At 34.2% G+C, this 16,618-nt stretch overlaps 1 protein-coding gene across 1 annotated transcript in view; it reads right to left on the bottom strand.

The window, feature by feature from the left end:
* Positions 1–238: 238 nt before the first annotated feature.
* The window catches only part of LOC117111042 (pentatricopeptide repeat domain-containing protein 3, mitochondrial-like), a 24,571-nt gene continuing 8,191 nt past the window's right edge, over positions 239–16,618 (bottom strand). Inside the window, exons 11-23 of the mRNA XM_033253924.1 lie at positions 16,038–16,182; positions 15,820–15,870; positions 15,173–15,253; positions 14,962–14,990; positions 14,121–14,227; positions 13,365–13,534; positions 13,158–13,246; positions 12,388–12,470; positions 11,760–11,828; positions 10,623–10,664; positions 7,577–7,640; positions 1,977–2,071; positions 239–1,401 (exon numbers count right to left, since the gene is read on the bottom strand). Coding sequence (XP_033109815.1) covers positions 1,359–1,401; positions 1,977–2,071; positions 7,577–7,640; positions 10,623–10,664; positions 11,760–11,828; positions 12,388–12,470; positions 13,158–13,246; positions 13,365–13,534; positions 14,121–14,227; positions 14,962–14,990; positions 15,173–15,253; positions 15,820–15,870; positions 16,038–16,182 — 1,068 coding nt within the window. The 3' untranslated portion in view covers positions 239–1,358. The remainder of the gene's footprint in view (positions 1,402–1,976; positions 2,072–7,576; positions 7,641–10,622; positions 10,665–11,759; positions 11,829–12,387; positions 12,471–13,157; positions 13,247–13,364; positions 13,535–14,120; positions 14,228–14,961; positions 14,991–15,172; positions 15,254–15,819; positions 15,871–16,037; positions 16,183–16,618) is intronic.

Here is a 16,618-nt window from a genome sequence, read left to right as displayed (position 1 = left end):
GATCAAAGTTCACCAGTGATGTATGAGGTATACAACAACTATATTGCAGGCACCTACACCTCGATTTGGGACTACTACATTTTCTCAAATGATATTACAGCATGCGATTCCAAACTGTAAGCCGGATTTAATGATTTTACTGTATCTATATATTAAGGAATTAGTTATTGCAAATTACAGTACAATATTGTAAATTCAATTTGACAGAGCAAATATAAATACAAGAAGAAAGAAATGTCTTCTGTTTTATTTTTTTTATTTTCTTATTTATCAAAGTCAAGGCTAATCCATTGAAAAGAGTTCAAGTTACCTGAAATTAAATTAAAACTGCTGCATGATTAACCTGCGTCTTGTAACGAAATTCTATAGCATCAATGTCTTGTTACGGGTTTACATTAAGTAATGAAAGCATAGGGCATCAGTATCTTGTACGATAAAGTCTTGTAGCATAGTATAGGACAGTATTGTCTTATTGCGTGACTATGTCTTCGCAATATGCAGATTAATATAATCAACTTCATAAATGCCAACAACTGCCAAATGTATATTATATAGACAGCTAGAATTCCGTAGAAGTCTTGATAACCAGATTTAAGGAGAGTTTTGTTTTGAATCCGAGGACGTAGTTGTGTGTGTCGCTAGATCGTGCCAGATCTCAACCAGGAACATGTGGAGAATAGTTGGATACAATGCAAATGTAAAACCTTGGACAGGGGTGGCACCAACTGAGGGGGGGGGGAGAAAACCTCAATTCGTAGGGGAGAAAAAAATGTACTGTATATGAATTTTCTACATATTAGTAGACTAAAAAATTGATTAAATAAGAATTTGAAACCCCTAAATTGTCATATTTTTCGGTGGCTTCTCCTCCTAGAACACTTTCGGGAAATTTTGAGCGACGCCCGACCACGCCTACTTTTTTCGTCGTTCTCCCTGGAACACTTTTTGGAAATTTTGAGCGACGCATGACCACGCCCACCTTTTTAAGGGGACATCGCCGCCCCCCCTCCCCTTCGGAGACCGCGGACACTCGCCGAGCAAATCCTGGCGCTACCACTGACCTTGGATACATGAGACTTCGCATGATAATCACAAAATGAATCTTTTTGCACCATGTGACCCTATCAATATTAGTCTAGTTATTTTATGTACAGAACATTTATTTTTGCAATTTAAATGCTGTTGATAAGCACAAGTAGGGTAGCCTTTGAATGGCGCATATAGGAATTTGAAACAGGGGGCACCCAGGGAGGGAATGGGGTCTAGACTACCTCAGCCCCACCATGGTTAGGGCTGAGGTAAGAAAATTTATGATTAAGGCATATCTACGGCATGCTTATGGAAATCAGGGTATGATGCTATATGAGATCGGCTTCCATTAACATGTCTTCAACACGTTTCCTAGAAAGAAAAACAAATTTAAATAACAAATATTACTAAGTAATATTAAAAATATAATAAATAATTTAAAGTTAAAAGTATAGAATTAAATACAGCTCCACTCTTTTAACCCAATACACAATTTATAAAACATATTTGGATATGCTTGATAACAGCTTAAATTTATTATATGTCAATATTATTAACAACTTTGTACCTGATAATATTAATCAAAAGTGTATTTAGTGTGTAATGATTTTTTTTATTGTTTGGTCTTTTTAATGTAAGAATTTTCAATTGTAAATTTTATGTAATTCAGCTAACAATCGAATATTGAAGGAGAAAAAAAAAGCAAAAAAAGCAAAAAAAAAAGAGCTTGCTTCAGAACAAGCTGGCCTACATCAGTTTAATAAGATCCACCGTGCTCAAATAATAATCAATTAATCTAACCACCAATCAATCAATGACAATTATATAATTATATAGACAGTTTGTTTTACTGTGATACATGTACAATATGCTTGTCATTATTTTAAAATTGTTAATAAAACGCGCTTAAAAAAGAAGTAGCAAATATATCTACAAACAAAACCTACTTGTCAACGTCACTGAGGTCGAAGTCTGTTTTGATTCGTTGTGACAGACTTGACGCCAACGTCAATCCGTTGGATACTGCCAATTTTAAGATATCCTAAAAAAAGGAGCAAACAATGTAGATAATTATAAAACTGGAACTAATATTATAAATAATACATTGAATTTGACTTATTATATTTTATAGCAGCTGCTCCAATAATTTATTTAATTTAGAGTACAGTTTGAACACACCCTTTTCAGTATCTACATTGCACAGATCACAAAAAATTATCAACTTAATTTTTCTTAATAAAAAAAAATGTTCCCTACTTCATTTTTTGGGATAACATAATGTTATTACAGTATCATTATCATTATTTATCCAATCAAGACAATTCAACAGAAGGACGCACATCTCGGGACATCAAAGGTTATAACTCTGTACGTACGTGACGAATTACCCACGCGCGTGTTAGTTGCCATGATAATCGCGCGTCGTGCGGTGATTATAAAGGTCTAATGATATTTTGCACTAACATTAGACTGAAAATACATTCTTCATTTCAACATTAATTTTACCAAAATTGTGGTGAATTGTTGTTCATGAGACTCACTTCGCAGAAAAAATTAATAAATGTTCCGTATATACTCAAATGTTCGTTCTCGGCACCTTATGCCAACATTATCAAAATTACAGATTAATGTTACACAAGTACATGAAATTTTATAAAATTCGTAAATTTTAAATTGCTATAACTTTTCATTTTCTTGGTAAATTTTCACAAATCAAATTGCAGTTTATAGAAGCATTTAACAAGCTCGCGGTAAAAAAAATCAGATGTAACAAACATTGCGATGTACTCAAAATTAATAAAATAAAAACTAACACCATAAAACGAATGGCACACATAGACTAATAATTGACGGCTGTACTCGCAATTAGTACCGGATTGTCGATGCCACAGTAAAGATCAAAGGACTGTACGCACGCGCTATGTTCGAGAGCGGAGATGTGCGTCCTTCTGTTGAATTACCTTGATCCAATCTACAATAAAATCACTTATCTCATAATATGTAATGTGCCAAACAATATAACATCAAACTTTTATCATTTACTAAGTTTTATTGTAATTGAACTCTGACCTTGATTACACAGTAGCAAATTGATAACGTATTTAGGCTTACCTTGTATTTCTACTCATCAATAGCCTAGAAATTACAACATTTTTGGGGGCTCAATTCTTTCATAAAGAAGTCTCCTGTCACTGATGGTAGCAATGCCAGCTGGCAAACTACTTGCCCCTAGCCAAGTTTTTTTTTATCACTTTTTTTTTTATTATCAAAGTTTGCCGAGACAGCCATATCAATATTTCCCAACGTTTCACCTAGCAAAGCTTCCCCTATCAAAGTTCCATTTCATTTGCAGTCAATAATACGTGTTGAAAAAACAATGCAAACGATGTTACTTACAGGAAGCCAGGGGCTTGTAAATATAAGAATGCATTGCCAGTGCAACTAAATGTGTTACCTTGAGCGAATTAATTTTTTGAGTGAAATTTTAAACGTGAAAATAGTGTTTTGGAGGGTGGGGTAGTTCATTCCATGCAATAGGACTACAGGAAAAGATTGATTTTCCAGGGAGACTGTTCGAGGGCAAGTGTGATGGAATTGTGAAGATGGCCTGGTATGATAAGCAGTGGCATATCTAGGGGTGTGAGGGGAGCACACCCCTCTAAAAATTACTCATGCCTCCCACCCCTCCTAGCCGCTCCCCCAAAAATAATAGACAATTAGTTAAAAATCACCTAAAATCACCTTATTTTGCAAATTAGCGCCCCTCAACTGATCATCGAGCGCCCCACTTCACCTTCGCGCTCCCACCCCCATCAGCACCCTCATTTCAAGACTTCTAGATATGCCACTGACGATAAGTATGGAATTGGTGGTTCTTGGAGAATTCTTTCAAAAGGGCATTATGGACGCAGCAGATGTTGACGAGGAACATAAAACAACATGAAAGTTTCCCCTAGCAAAGTTCACCCTTGCCAGCAAAGATCAGCCTGCTAGCAAAGTTCTCCCTAGAAAAGTCCTCTATAGCAGTTTCCCCTAGAAAAGATTGCCCATTCAAGTTTCCTTTAGCAATTTTTTTCGTATCGAAGTTTTCCCAATCAAAGTCCATGTTTCAAAGTACCCCCTGGGACCACTACCAAAGTTTCCACTAGCAAAGTCCCACCCTATCAAAGTTCCCGCTATCAAAGTTTCCCCTATCAACGTCCCTCTATCAAAGGTCACAAACAAAATCCTATTAGCAAGTGTCCTTACATCAAGGTCATCCCAATCAAGTATAATTAGGGACAAGTTTTCGTTATCACTAAATTACTGGAGTTGAATAGCTTGGTGGTTTAGATGATGCTTGCCTTCCAATCGCAGGGTTCAATGCCTGTCAATGTTGCAGGATTTTGGTTCATAGGGTCCAAGTTGGAAGAAGTCAATTCTTGGAGATCTAATTCGGGGGGGGGCGCGCCAGGGGGCCATTGGCCCACCCACTTTTTCTACTGGGGGAGCCTCCCCACTTTTGTGACTGTCCCCATCACCAGTGACAAACATTTTACGAACGCTGCAATGTCGTCGTCGTCGTCGTCGTCGTCGTCGTCATCGTCATCGTCATCGTCATCGTCATCATCATCATCATCATCATCATCATCATCATTATCATTATTATTATTATTATTATTATTATCATTATTATTATTATTATTATTATTATTATTATTATTATTTGGTGCTTACACCTTGTTTATTTACGCCTTATAAATTGACCTATTATTATTATAAAATATAGATTTTTTTTTCTTTTTCTAATGAACATTACAAGTTCCCTTTTTGAATTCAACAACCAAATGTTGATTGACGTCTGTATAAGTGCGTCTGTAAAGTTTCCTTGAAACCCACACTCGAGCATGCAGAAAAAATCGCCTGCATTGGTGAATTCGGTATTTAAGCATATGAGGGAAGGTTGGCACTCTTAATAAAGCGACGTTCCAGTTCTCTTTATACTAATCACGAAGATGTATAGTTAAAGTGTAACTGATTGGCTTACAGTAAACCTTCAAACTAGCATAAAATAACCACATTTAAACTCTTTCGCTTGACATTATGAATTAATCATTTGTGGCTATGTCAAGTGTTATATTGAACAGTGGCAGATTCAAGGGGGAACCTAGTCAGCATGGGACCCCATCCTCCTATCTTTTACAAAATTATAAAAAAATGGAGAAAACAGACAAAAATTGTATTCAACTTTAAATCTGAGAGTGTCATTTCCGGCCAACTAGAGGTGACATAATCATAATTTTTTCTTACCTCAGCCCCAACAGTTGTGGGGCTGAGGCGGGTGGACATTCTATTTACGCAAGACCCTCCCTGGAACCTCTCTATTTCGACTTCCTGGACCCGCCACAGTTAGAGTATCATTTCCGAGCTACATAGAAGGGTAATTTTTATCCATCGGGGGGGGGGGGAAAGTGAAGTTTTCGTCGGGGAACCCATATCAAGGATAACCCTCATAATAAATAATTCATTGAGGTCGTTTTTTAATGGATATATAAGGAAAATTATATTCAAATTTTAAGTGTAATTTCTGGCCATCTAGAGGTGCCATAATCACAAATTTTCTTATAGATTCGTGTAGATTCTCCATCTGCTGAAGTACCCAGGGGCGGATTCAAGGGGACCCAGCCGGCCCGCCCTCCTAAATTGTTCAATAAAAAAAATGGAGATATAAAGATAACTACAGTATATTCTAATTTTATGTCTGGAAGTGCAATTTCAGGCCATCTAGAGGTGCCATAATCACAAATTTTCTTACCTCAGCCCCAACCATGGTGGGGCTGAGGTAGTATAGGTCTTCTATCTGTGACAGTACCTTCCATGGGCCCTTCTATTTCGAATTCCCGGGTCGAACTACTGGAAATTACAACAAATATGAAATCACATTACAGTAGCTTGATGCGTATAAAATAACTTCGTAAAATATCCGTAGCTTTCAGGGGGCCTCGCCCCTGGACCCCCACCGGGGGCCCTCATGGTGGCCACCTGGGCCCCAGCCTAGATGCTCGCTTTGCTTGCATACTGGACCTTATGAAATGCCCCCCCCCCCACTTTAAAAAATGTTCCGCCGCCATTGATCGTGTGTGTATTTTTGTCTTGTGAAATGGACTGCCACCTACTCAAACGACAGGGATGTCTACCAACCCACGAAATCAAGAAAAAATTAGGTCGGAAAAAATTTGTCGACCTTAAATTTTCCGAGGTCGGTAGCCTCGGCAATGTTTTGCTACCTAGGCCATAAACTACAAATTTTCCGAACGCTCGACCTTACATCAGTCATCTATATATTGCTGGTGAAAGAATGGTCGTACTTGTATTAATTTAATAGTGTAGTATAATACATGTTTTACATAAGAACATCGCCGAATAAATTTCGTTTTAGCATTAGTTTTATCGTTTATCTTTGCATGGGAAATATCACTTCAGTAAAAGCTACGATCGTCTCATCACAGGCTGCTTCAAAACTGCCCATGCCTGTTCATGCGCATGCCCAGAATGATCTATCAGGGATTTCCCACACATGTTCAGTACTTGTCAGTAGATGTGATCGTGATTGCGTTTAAACAGACCGTAGGATTAGGCCTACAATATGTTGAATTTTGTTGTTTTTAGATAATAAACAGCATTTTAAATACGATAATACTATGAAATGAAGACAAATAATAGATTTAGCTAGCGTCATTCCTACCTAGGCTTAGCCTACGAAACGACTAGGCGAGAAAGACAAGACGATTGTATTGTACACAAATATCAAAATCGTACATACTGCATGCCTATTAGAAATAGTTGTTGTACAAACGAATCTGTTTTATGAACCACCAATTTCCTTGGTTGACGACGTACATGAAATTTAGTGTCTGTTATAGCCTGTTTCAGTCAAAGTTTTTGACTTTCCGAGCAGTTTTTGAAGCAAAGAGATCTAGGCCTAGGTCGGCAAAAAATTGCCGTCCTGTAGCAATTCTGGCTCGCCAATGTGGTCGGCAATTGCTGATTGCCGACGTGAAATTCGTGGGCTGTGTCTACGCTATTGGCAATCTGGGCGCCTAAATAAATAATCAACATGACATGATCATATTTAATAGGCATATGACATGTTTTTGTCAAATCGAATTTGATAGTCGAGGGAAGCGGTTTGGCGCAGTGGGAACGGTTTGGTTTCCCAACCTCGAGGTCGGGGTTTCAATTCCTCGCTGTGCATTGTATCACTTTATCTACATCTCTCCACCCAGGAGTATAAAATGGGTACCTGGTGGGGTTGCCTGCTCCTGTGCCAATATGGCAGCAAAACCAATGCATGTGGGCCCAATGACCAGGAAAATACTTACAGCACTTTGTGTCTGTAAAGAAAGGTGTTATGTAAATTACCAGATTAGATTAGTCTGGAGAGGGTTTAACTATTCTTAAAAAAAAAAAAATTTATGCTTGATACATATATGTTACAGTCACATCTTGTTAGAATGTTTATTAGCTATAATTTAAAAGTTTAAAAAATTAAATAAAATATACTTACATATGCCATGTCTTTATTTTTTATCCTCATGCAAGCATCGACAAAAGTCTCCACAACCCCTGGGCTAAAAGAACAAAAACACAACATACTGTACTGTTTGTGGTAAGCTGATAAAAAAATAAATAAGACAAACAATAAATTCAACATTTAATTCTCTTTACTTTATATCGTTCTCTTTAATAATGTTTATATTTAATTTAGCTTTTATTTTAAAAACTGCAAAGTCCTTAATTACATGTTAATCAATTTAAGGATCCAAAAATGCATAGCAAAAAGTCTCTAAACATTGGAAACCACACAAATCAGTAATGATGGCTTCTATCAGTTATTCCAGGTAGGTATTCAAAAAATATACATGAAATTGTTTGGGTCTATTAAACTTATTGAAAACTGAACACTTTTTGTGTTTTTTTTCCCTTCAAATTTACCCCAAATAATATATCTTTTAAATAAATTATCCACACAATAATTAACATCATCATCAATGATATCATGTCGTTTATTAGTATCATATAATTTTATTAGATGCATTACAGCATTCATTCTAATAATCATAGTAGAAATAATAACCATGTCATTCATATATATATTATAGAGAATACAATATGAAGGTATTTGTTTGCTTAATTTTATATACATATCTTTTAAATAAATATATTTGGTTTTGTGGCTTGTAGTTATTTTAGTAATCAATAATGACAGGAATTCTGGAGACTTCTATATTATAGTGCATTTCTGCACAAAGCGAAAGCTTCACTGTATTCATTGAACCCACATTCTACTATGCAAAGAATAAAGCTCCGTCCACACTGTCAAATAGTATGTGACAAACAAATGTGACATGTTATTATTTGGGTCTAATGTGACATCATCATGCACATTTATGTATTCATTGAACACACATTCTCCTATGTAAAGAATAAACCTCTGTCCACAATCTCAAAATATAAGTGACAAACAAATGTGACATGTTATTATTTGGATCTAATATGACATCATCATGCACATTTATGTATTCATTGAACACGCATTCTCCTATGTAAAGAATAAACCTTTGTCCACAATCTCAAAATATAAGTGACAAACAAATGTGACATGTTATTATTTGGGTCTAATGTGACATCATCATGCACAATTATGTATTCATTGAAAACACATTTTCCTATGTAAAGAATAAACCTCTGTCCACAATCTCAAAATATAAGTGACAAACAAATGTGACATGTTATTATTTGGGTCTAATGTGACATCATCATGCACATTTATGTATTCATTGAACACACATTCTCCTATTTCTCCTATGTAAAGAATAAACCTCTGTCCACAATCTCAAAATATAAGTGACAAACAAATGTGACATGTTATTATTTGGGTCTAATGTGACATCATCATGCACAATTATGTATTCATTGAACACACATTCTCCTATGTAAAGAATAAACCTCTGTCCACAATCTCAAAATATAAGTGACAAACAAATGTGACATGTTATTATTGGGTCTAATGTGACATCATCATGCACATTTATGTATTCATTGAACACACATTCTCCTATGTAAAAAATAAACCTCTGTCCACAATCTCAAAATATAAGTGACAAACAAATGTGACATGTTATTATTTGGGTCTAATGTGACATCATCATGCACATTTATGTATTCATTGAACACACATTCTCCTATGAAAAGAATAAACCTCTGTCCACAATCTCAAAATATAAGTGACAAACAAATGTGACATGTTATTATTTGGGTCTAATGTGACATCATCATGCACAATTATGTATTCATTGAACACACATTCTCCTATGTAAAGAATAAACCTCTGTCCACAATCTCAAAATATGTGACAAACAAATGTGACATGTTATTATTTGGGTCTAATGTGACATCATCATGCACATTTATGTATTCATTGAACACACATTCTCCTATGTAAAGAATAAACCTCTGTCCACAATCTTAAAATATAAGTGACAAACAAATGTGACATGTTAAAATTTTGGTGTAATATGACATCATCATGCACATTTATGTATTCATTGAACACACATTCTCCTATGTAAAGAATAAACCTCTGTCCACAATCTCAAAATATAAGTGACAAACAAATGTGACATGTTAATATTTGGGTGTAATGTGTGTGACATTATCATGCACATTTATGTATTCATTGAACACACATTCTCTATGTAAAGAATAAACTTCTGTCCACAATCTCAAAATATAAGTGACAAACAAATGTGACATGTTATTATTTGGGTCTAATATGACATCATCATGCACAATTATGTATTCATTGAACACACATTCTCCTATGTAAAAAATAAACCTCTGTCCACAATCTCAAAATATAAGTGACAAACAAATGTGACATGTTATTATTTGGGTCTAATGTGACATCATCATGCACATTTATGTATTCATTGAACACACATCCTCCTATGTAAAGAATAAACCTCTGTCCACAATCTCAAAATATAAGTGACAAACAAATGTGACATGTTATTATTTGGGTCTAATGTGACATCATCATGCACATTTATGTATTCATTGAACACACATTCTCCTATGTAAAGAATAAATTGTCACATAAAATTTAACAGTGTGGACAGGGCTTAAGAAATGTGTTATTGCTTTTACTTATGTAAATATTGCAGTTTGTACTTTAATCAATTGTTGGTGAGTAGAGGCAGGTTCACAAAAGGGACACTTGGACAGAGCCCCTGTGAATTATTGAGATAAGATCATAAGATAAAATATGGATTAGATTAAAGGAGCATCCAAGAATAAGTTACAATAATATCTGAGTATGTAAACAAGTTTGTGTTTAGATGGTATAAACACTCATATCTCTAATAGCTAATCCAGCAACATAATCCTTTATCAAAATTCATATTGAAAACGTAAGACAGGGTATAGCCAAACTAAATGACCATGCATAGTGGGTAACTGACAATGCAACCATGTCCATTGTGTTTATATAAACTATTGAAGGCGGTCTTCTGTTTAAATACATCAAGTTGAATTGTAGTTCCTAAACATACCTTGGTATTATTTGGTTTTGCTGGAAAATCTGTAATACTTGTCTGTAGAGAAAAATGTTGGAGTAATTAATAGCTATTACTATTGTTACAATGTTAATACTATTATTCATAAAAACAATAATGATTATTATTCCAATTACTAATAATAATAATAATAATAATTAAATTAATAACATTGTTAATGCTTATTGTAATAAAATTAATATCAACAGTATTCATAATTCTCACACATTTTTCAACACCTACAAAACTCAGTTACATGCAAAAACACATCCAATTCAGGCTGTTTTACTATTCTTGATCTGCAGATAACAATTGCATTGCTTGGGGATATACGTCACTGAATAAATGAAAAACTCATTACAATATCACTCTTTCGTTCTAATTCTTCAATACATTAATTACCTCCGCAAAGGAGGTTTTGCTTTTACGGCTGTCTGTCTGCTTGCAAGATTAAGCAAAAACTAATTAATGGATCATCATAATATTTAGTGGAATGGTACACAATAATCAAAGAAAGACACCATTCAATTTTCAAAAGAAAAGGGCAAAGGACAAGGTCTGAGTCACTCAGTCATTGAAAAATTTGATTTTTTATCCTGGAGCATAGAATAACATAATGGAATTGCTCAAGAAAATAATGTGCCTAAATACAGAAGGCAATTCAATTACTTTGCAGAGACTAGGCTGCAGGACTCAAGGTGCCCGAATACGATGAGCGATTCCATTATTTCATCGAGGTTGTGCCGCTGGAGGCAAAGGTATACACCTTATGGAATGCCTCTATTTTTAAATACATTACAATGCTTTTGGTGTAACAAACCCTATATATACCTATATGTTTGTGTGCACAATTGTCAATAGTTTACATTACCTAGTCTAACTTATGATTCACTTGTTTCTTTTTTTTTCTCTCTTTTCCAATTGCATACCTTAATATTTTTAGACTGATAACTTGTTATTTGGTATTGTACGTTTTATATATTTATATATAAATTTTTTTTAAATATATTTTTATATACTTATATTTTTATTTCTACCAATGCTTTGTATGTTTTATGAATGTACAATCGAGGTTGACTTGATAATAATCAAATCAAATCATTATACTACGTATTAATTTACACAATTACTTGCCTTGCTAATTTCAAATCCTGGCCTTGTATAAATATGATAAGTACATGACTTAGGTTACTAGCAGACCACCTGAAATGGAAGTAAAAACATTTACTCTGAAACACACAAATATACACATAGTAATAGTTTAACAAACCACATTATTATTCAATGATGTGTTTATCTTGAAAGTAACGATTCTCTTTGGGCTTGTAAGCGATAACCAAGATAAGGATTAAAAACACAAGAATTCGTATCTAACCTGCTGGACACAAAATGGATTCCATGCAAATGAATCGTTCTTTGGCAAAGTTAAGGAATCCTGTTTTTTTGGGAGCTGAAATTGTTAATCTGATATGTAATCTAACCCAACTTAATTGCCCCTCTCATAATTGTTGTTGTACTGTACTAGCTTTGTTAATCCCCTCATTTGCATATTGCTTGTAGCATTTTTTATAATCGCTGTCAAAGTTTTCTCATTCCTGAAGATAATCCAATAAAGGTCGAAACGTTGAATCATGGCCTCCATCTCTTTAATTGGAGTAACGTTCATTCTATGTTGTTTTCTACTACCACAGGAAATTAGTCAGTATAGGAAAATACCCAAAGATAACCATAAGTAAACTAAAATCTCGGACACAAATTATACCTCAGGGGTGTGTCCCTCTTTGTAAGTGATTCTTCAAAAGCCTTCATCACATCTCTGGCAACTTTGACAAATTCTTCTTTAACCTGATAAAAAAGACACACGTGTGTATCATATCATATTATCCATATACCATATCTTCTAATTTAACTACAGCCATATACAATTTTTGGTTATTAGAGAATGCAAAAAAAAGGGAAACACAAACAACGCCCTGCAAAGGAGCAATTAGAATTAGGCTAGAGTGGCTAGAGGGAGGTTGTTAATGAAACTTTTAAAAGTCTTGAGGTTAAAAGATGAAGGGAAACAAGAAGATGGGAGAAAATTACATAGAATCAAGGTTTGGACGATGAAGAAGTGAGTCCGAGTGGGAGGCAGCCATAGTGCGATAGAAGGGAGTAGAAACAGTGTACTGATGGTAATTGCGAGTCGACCGGGGTACACAAGCAGGGAGAAATAGTAAAGGCATGATAAATTTAAGCTCATCAGAGCATTAAAATGTCCAAAGAAATAATGATAAAAAATGGAAAAATCAGCAACATATCAACAGCAAGCCTTTGAATGGAGTAGAGTAAATACGAACCAAAAACAAATATTTAAAAGTACATATAAAAACCTCAGCAGACAATACCTGGTATAAAAAACAACATATTTATTCAAAATACCTTGTATCCAGTGTGGCAACCACCATGAAAGTTTTAAAATTATGGTAATTAAAATGTTTTAAAGTTATCTATCGCAGGCATTCGAGAATCGCTTAAAACCCTGCTTACCTCTGAATCCAATTCCACAGCATTCGCCATCACTTCCAAGATTGTGTTCACAAGTTCTTGCCGATAACGCTGTCCATAATTACTGATATCTATAAGAATTGTGTACATAGAAACGTGTCATTTAATTATTACAGAAACTAAAGGAAAAAGTGTAGCAGGAGCTCACCCTTAGGTAGTACAAGGCATCACAAATAAAGTCCCACTCACCTTGCCAAATGGCTGGTATTGTGCTGTAACTCATCGCAGTCTCCAACGAACGGAGCAACTCAATGTATATGGTAGAATTAGGGTAAAGCACAGAAGGCACAAGTTTCCCATAATAAGCTATCATATTTTCTGGTCCATCCATGGAACAGATTAAATGCAGGAATTTACTACTGCAAAGTGAATGAAAAAAGAGGAGAATGTTTTCAAGTATTCCAACTTTTGGAATAGCTTAGTGGTTAAGATGCTTGCCTTCTAATCTAAGGGTCTTGGGTTCAATTCCTGTAACAGCAGGACTTTTTTTCTCACAACTTAAAACAAATCCACTCCTTAAACAATCTTTTACTTCTGCTATGAAAATCATATACAAGAGGTAAAATATTGCATCACCCTATAGACAAAGCAAATTATAATTTTATTTACAATTAAAATTGTTTTGACTTTAGAAAAAATTACTGTAGTTAAAAATGATGCATTGTATCAGCATCTTGTTTTAGAATACTGGCGCATTATAAATGATCATCAGTATTGCGGCTGCCAACGTAGCGTTTGTTTCCTTATTACAATCATCCACCAATACCATCATCATCATCATAACTGTCATCCTCTTCATTATTATATAAAAATTATGTTATACAAACATTTGAAACATGGAGCGTCAATGGTGGCTGGGTATTATCATTATAAACATTGGACGCATAAAAATTAATTACTCAATGTATAGCAAACAATAGATAAACTACTAAAATACTGTCTTACTAATATATATTCTGTAGATAATTGTCTCCTAGTAGCCGGTAATTTTCTTTAGTGTTCATAAGCTCATCCACTCTGTAGGCAAGTTCAACATCTTTCAGCTTAAAACACTTGAAGAAAGAAAATGAAAAAATATGTAGTAACAATGCTGACTGTTTTCTATGCAGACATGCCGTACATGGAAGCAGGCCAGTTTATGTCTTTTACAGAACAACATTACGTTCATCACGAGCAAAAGCGGTATTCAAATGAGCATGTACATATATTTTGAGGGCACTATATGGTGCAATGTGCGGTTTCATTACTTTCAAAAAGTTTTAAAGAGTGCTATATACATATGATACATAATTTAAGTTGCCCAAATAGAACATTGGTATATACCTTTTATATCTACATCTACTTTTACTACTGAATTTTACTATATTAATATTGGATAAAGATTTTTATCATTCATTTTCAGTATTACTTACCTTGCGATTATAATTTTTTCGACGTATCTTAACTAAACTCAATTGATTCTTGGTTTTTGATTAAGCTTTTTGTAATTAAGTCTCTTTAGAATTTTATTAATATGTGATTTGTTAAATTTCAATATCTTGCATAATTTTATAATTTGTATCACAAAACAGGACCATGTGTACAAGTTGTTATATCCTCCTGATATGTTATCCTGTATAAATATGTTCAATAAATAAACAACCAAATAAAATACAAAGACATAACTTAGGACAGATAATACTACTAAAAATACTTTTATTATTTTTATTTATTTTATTTTATAATAGTTCAGGCATACAGTCGGGCATATTAAACTACATAGAAGTAGTAATTTACTACTACCTACCACATCCATAGCATTCTTGAAAAAGAAAACTATAATAAAACAGAAAAAAAAAGACAAAATCAATATTCTTTTCACAAAAAAAGATTATGAAAATAGCCATAATCACACATATCAGCATATTTTGTAACACAGAACTAGAGTGGGTATGGGTGTAAGCATTACAAGTATTACAGCGTATGAACAAATCCTTGGTTAACAACTATAAACTTACCATCCGATTTGTGCTGTATAGTAAAATGTTGGCCTTCTATCGTATCCATTATGTCATAAAGCATGTCGGTGGGAGGGAGATCTAAAAAGAAAACAGCCAATTATGTTGTCAATCCCTAAATATTTTAAATGTTCCAACCAAAATTGTATTTGTTTAGAGCTTATGCATTCTAAGAAAAAGGTGTTTTTATAACTTCAAATGGGTATCTTTTCATGTGAATTACCACCCTGTTTAACCATAATAACTATACAAATGATTAAAAAAAAAAAAAAGAATACAGGTAATAATATAATTAAAATACGTATGTAATCACTTCACAAATAATAACGTAATTATATCAAACTACATAGACAGAAATAGGATGGTAGTAGTAAGAATAATAGGCCTACCTAAGAGTACAAATAATTGCTGTGATGCTGAGGTCTACTTAATTTATCGTTACTATTGTTCTGTTTTTATAACAACAAGCTTTATAATTGCTCAAACATCAATTGAAGGATTGAAATTTAAATGATAGCACATTCTTGTAAGTTGTCTCGACTCTGCTGTAGTTGGCAGTGTCCCTACCATACCGCTCGTCCAATTGACTCGCTTTACCACCATACAGCATACCTATAAAGTTTCCAGTAGCATACGTTTAGACTTACTGTCTTTATAAAATATATTTACAAGTAGCCCATACGTTCCAAGACTTGGCTCTGAAAACGAGAGTCAAAGAATTAAAACAATGATAAAAAAAAAGCTGAATTCAAAAATAATATTAAAATAATGATAATTCTACTTAAGGTAAAACTTTATTCATCTAACTATATAAATAAATGAGTTAATGAGACTCTTTTAGTATCAAAAAGTTTCCCGTATTTACCAACACCGATTGCTTTCATCTCACTGACTAATGGTACAGCTTTCTGCCTTCCTTTACCACCCATCCTTAGCAATCTCTCCAAAACAGTGTTAAAAGTTAATAGGTTTGGTCTGACGCCTTCAAGCTGCATTTGTTTTAGCAATTGCTACAGGGAGAAACGTAAATGAATAAAAGCATTTATCATTTTTATATGATCACTATGCATGCTCAGAACTCTTCTCAAAGATGATATAATGTTACTTTGAACAAGCTTTTCAATGAGTCTTATTCCAAGCAAATTTACTCTTTTAGTTTACATCTACCAGTGGCGGTATCTAGGAGTCTTGAAATATGGGGGGGGGGGCGATCTATGGTTAAGCTAGATTTTTTTAGGGGGGCTTGTGGACTCCCTAGAAACGCCACTGCATTTAATTCAAGGCCACTCAGTGGTCTCAAATATATTTATACAAAATTTTCAAAAGTCACCCCTAAATTCACTACCAGTAGTCTATGATTAAGTGAGAGGGCCCTAGGTTGCAAAATAAGGTGGTATAAGGTGATTTTTAACTACTTGAGCGTAATTCTTTTGCTTCGGAAATTTT

This window comes from Anneissia japonica, unplaced genomic scaffold, assembly GCF_011630105.1.
Source record: "Anneissia japonica isolate Jap-2015-1 unplaced genomic scaffold, ASM1163010v1 scaffold573_len2283161_cov171, whole genome shotgun sequence".
NCBI lineage: Eukaryota > Metazoa > Echinodermata > Crinoidea > Comatulida > Comatulidae > Anneissia > Anneissia japonica.
This window is presented reverse-complemented; position numbering and strand designations above follow the sequence as displayed.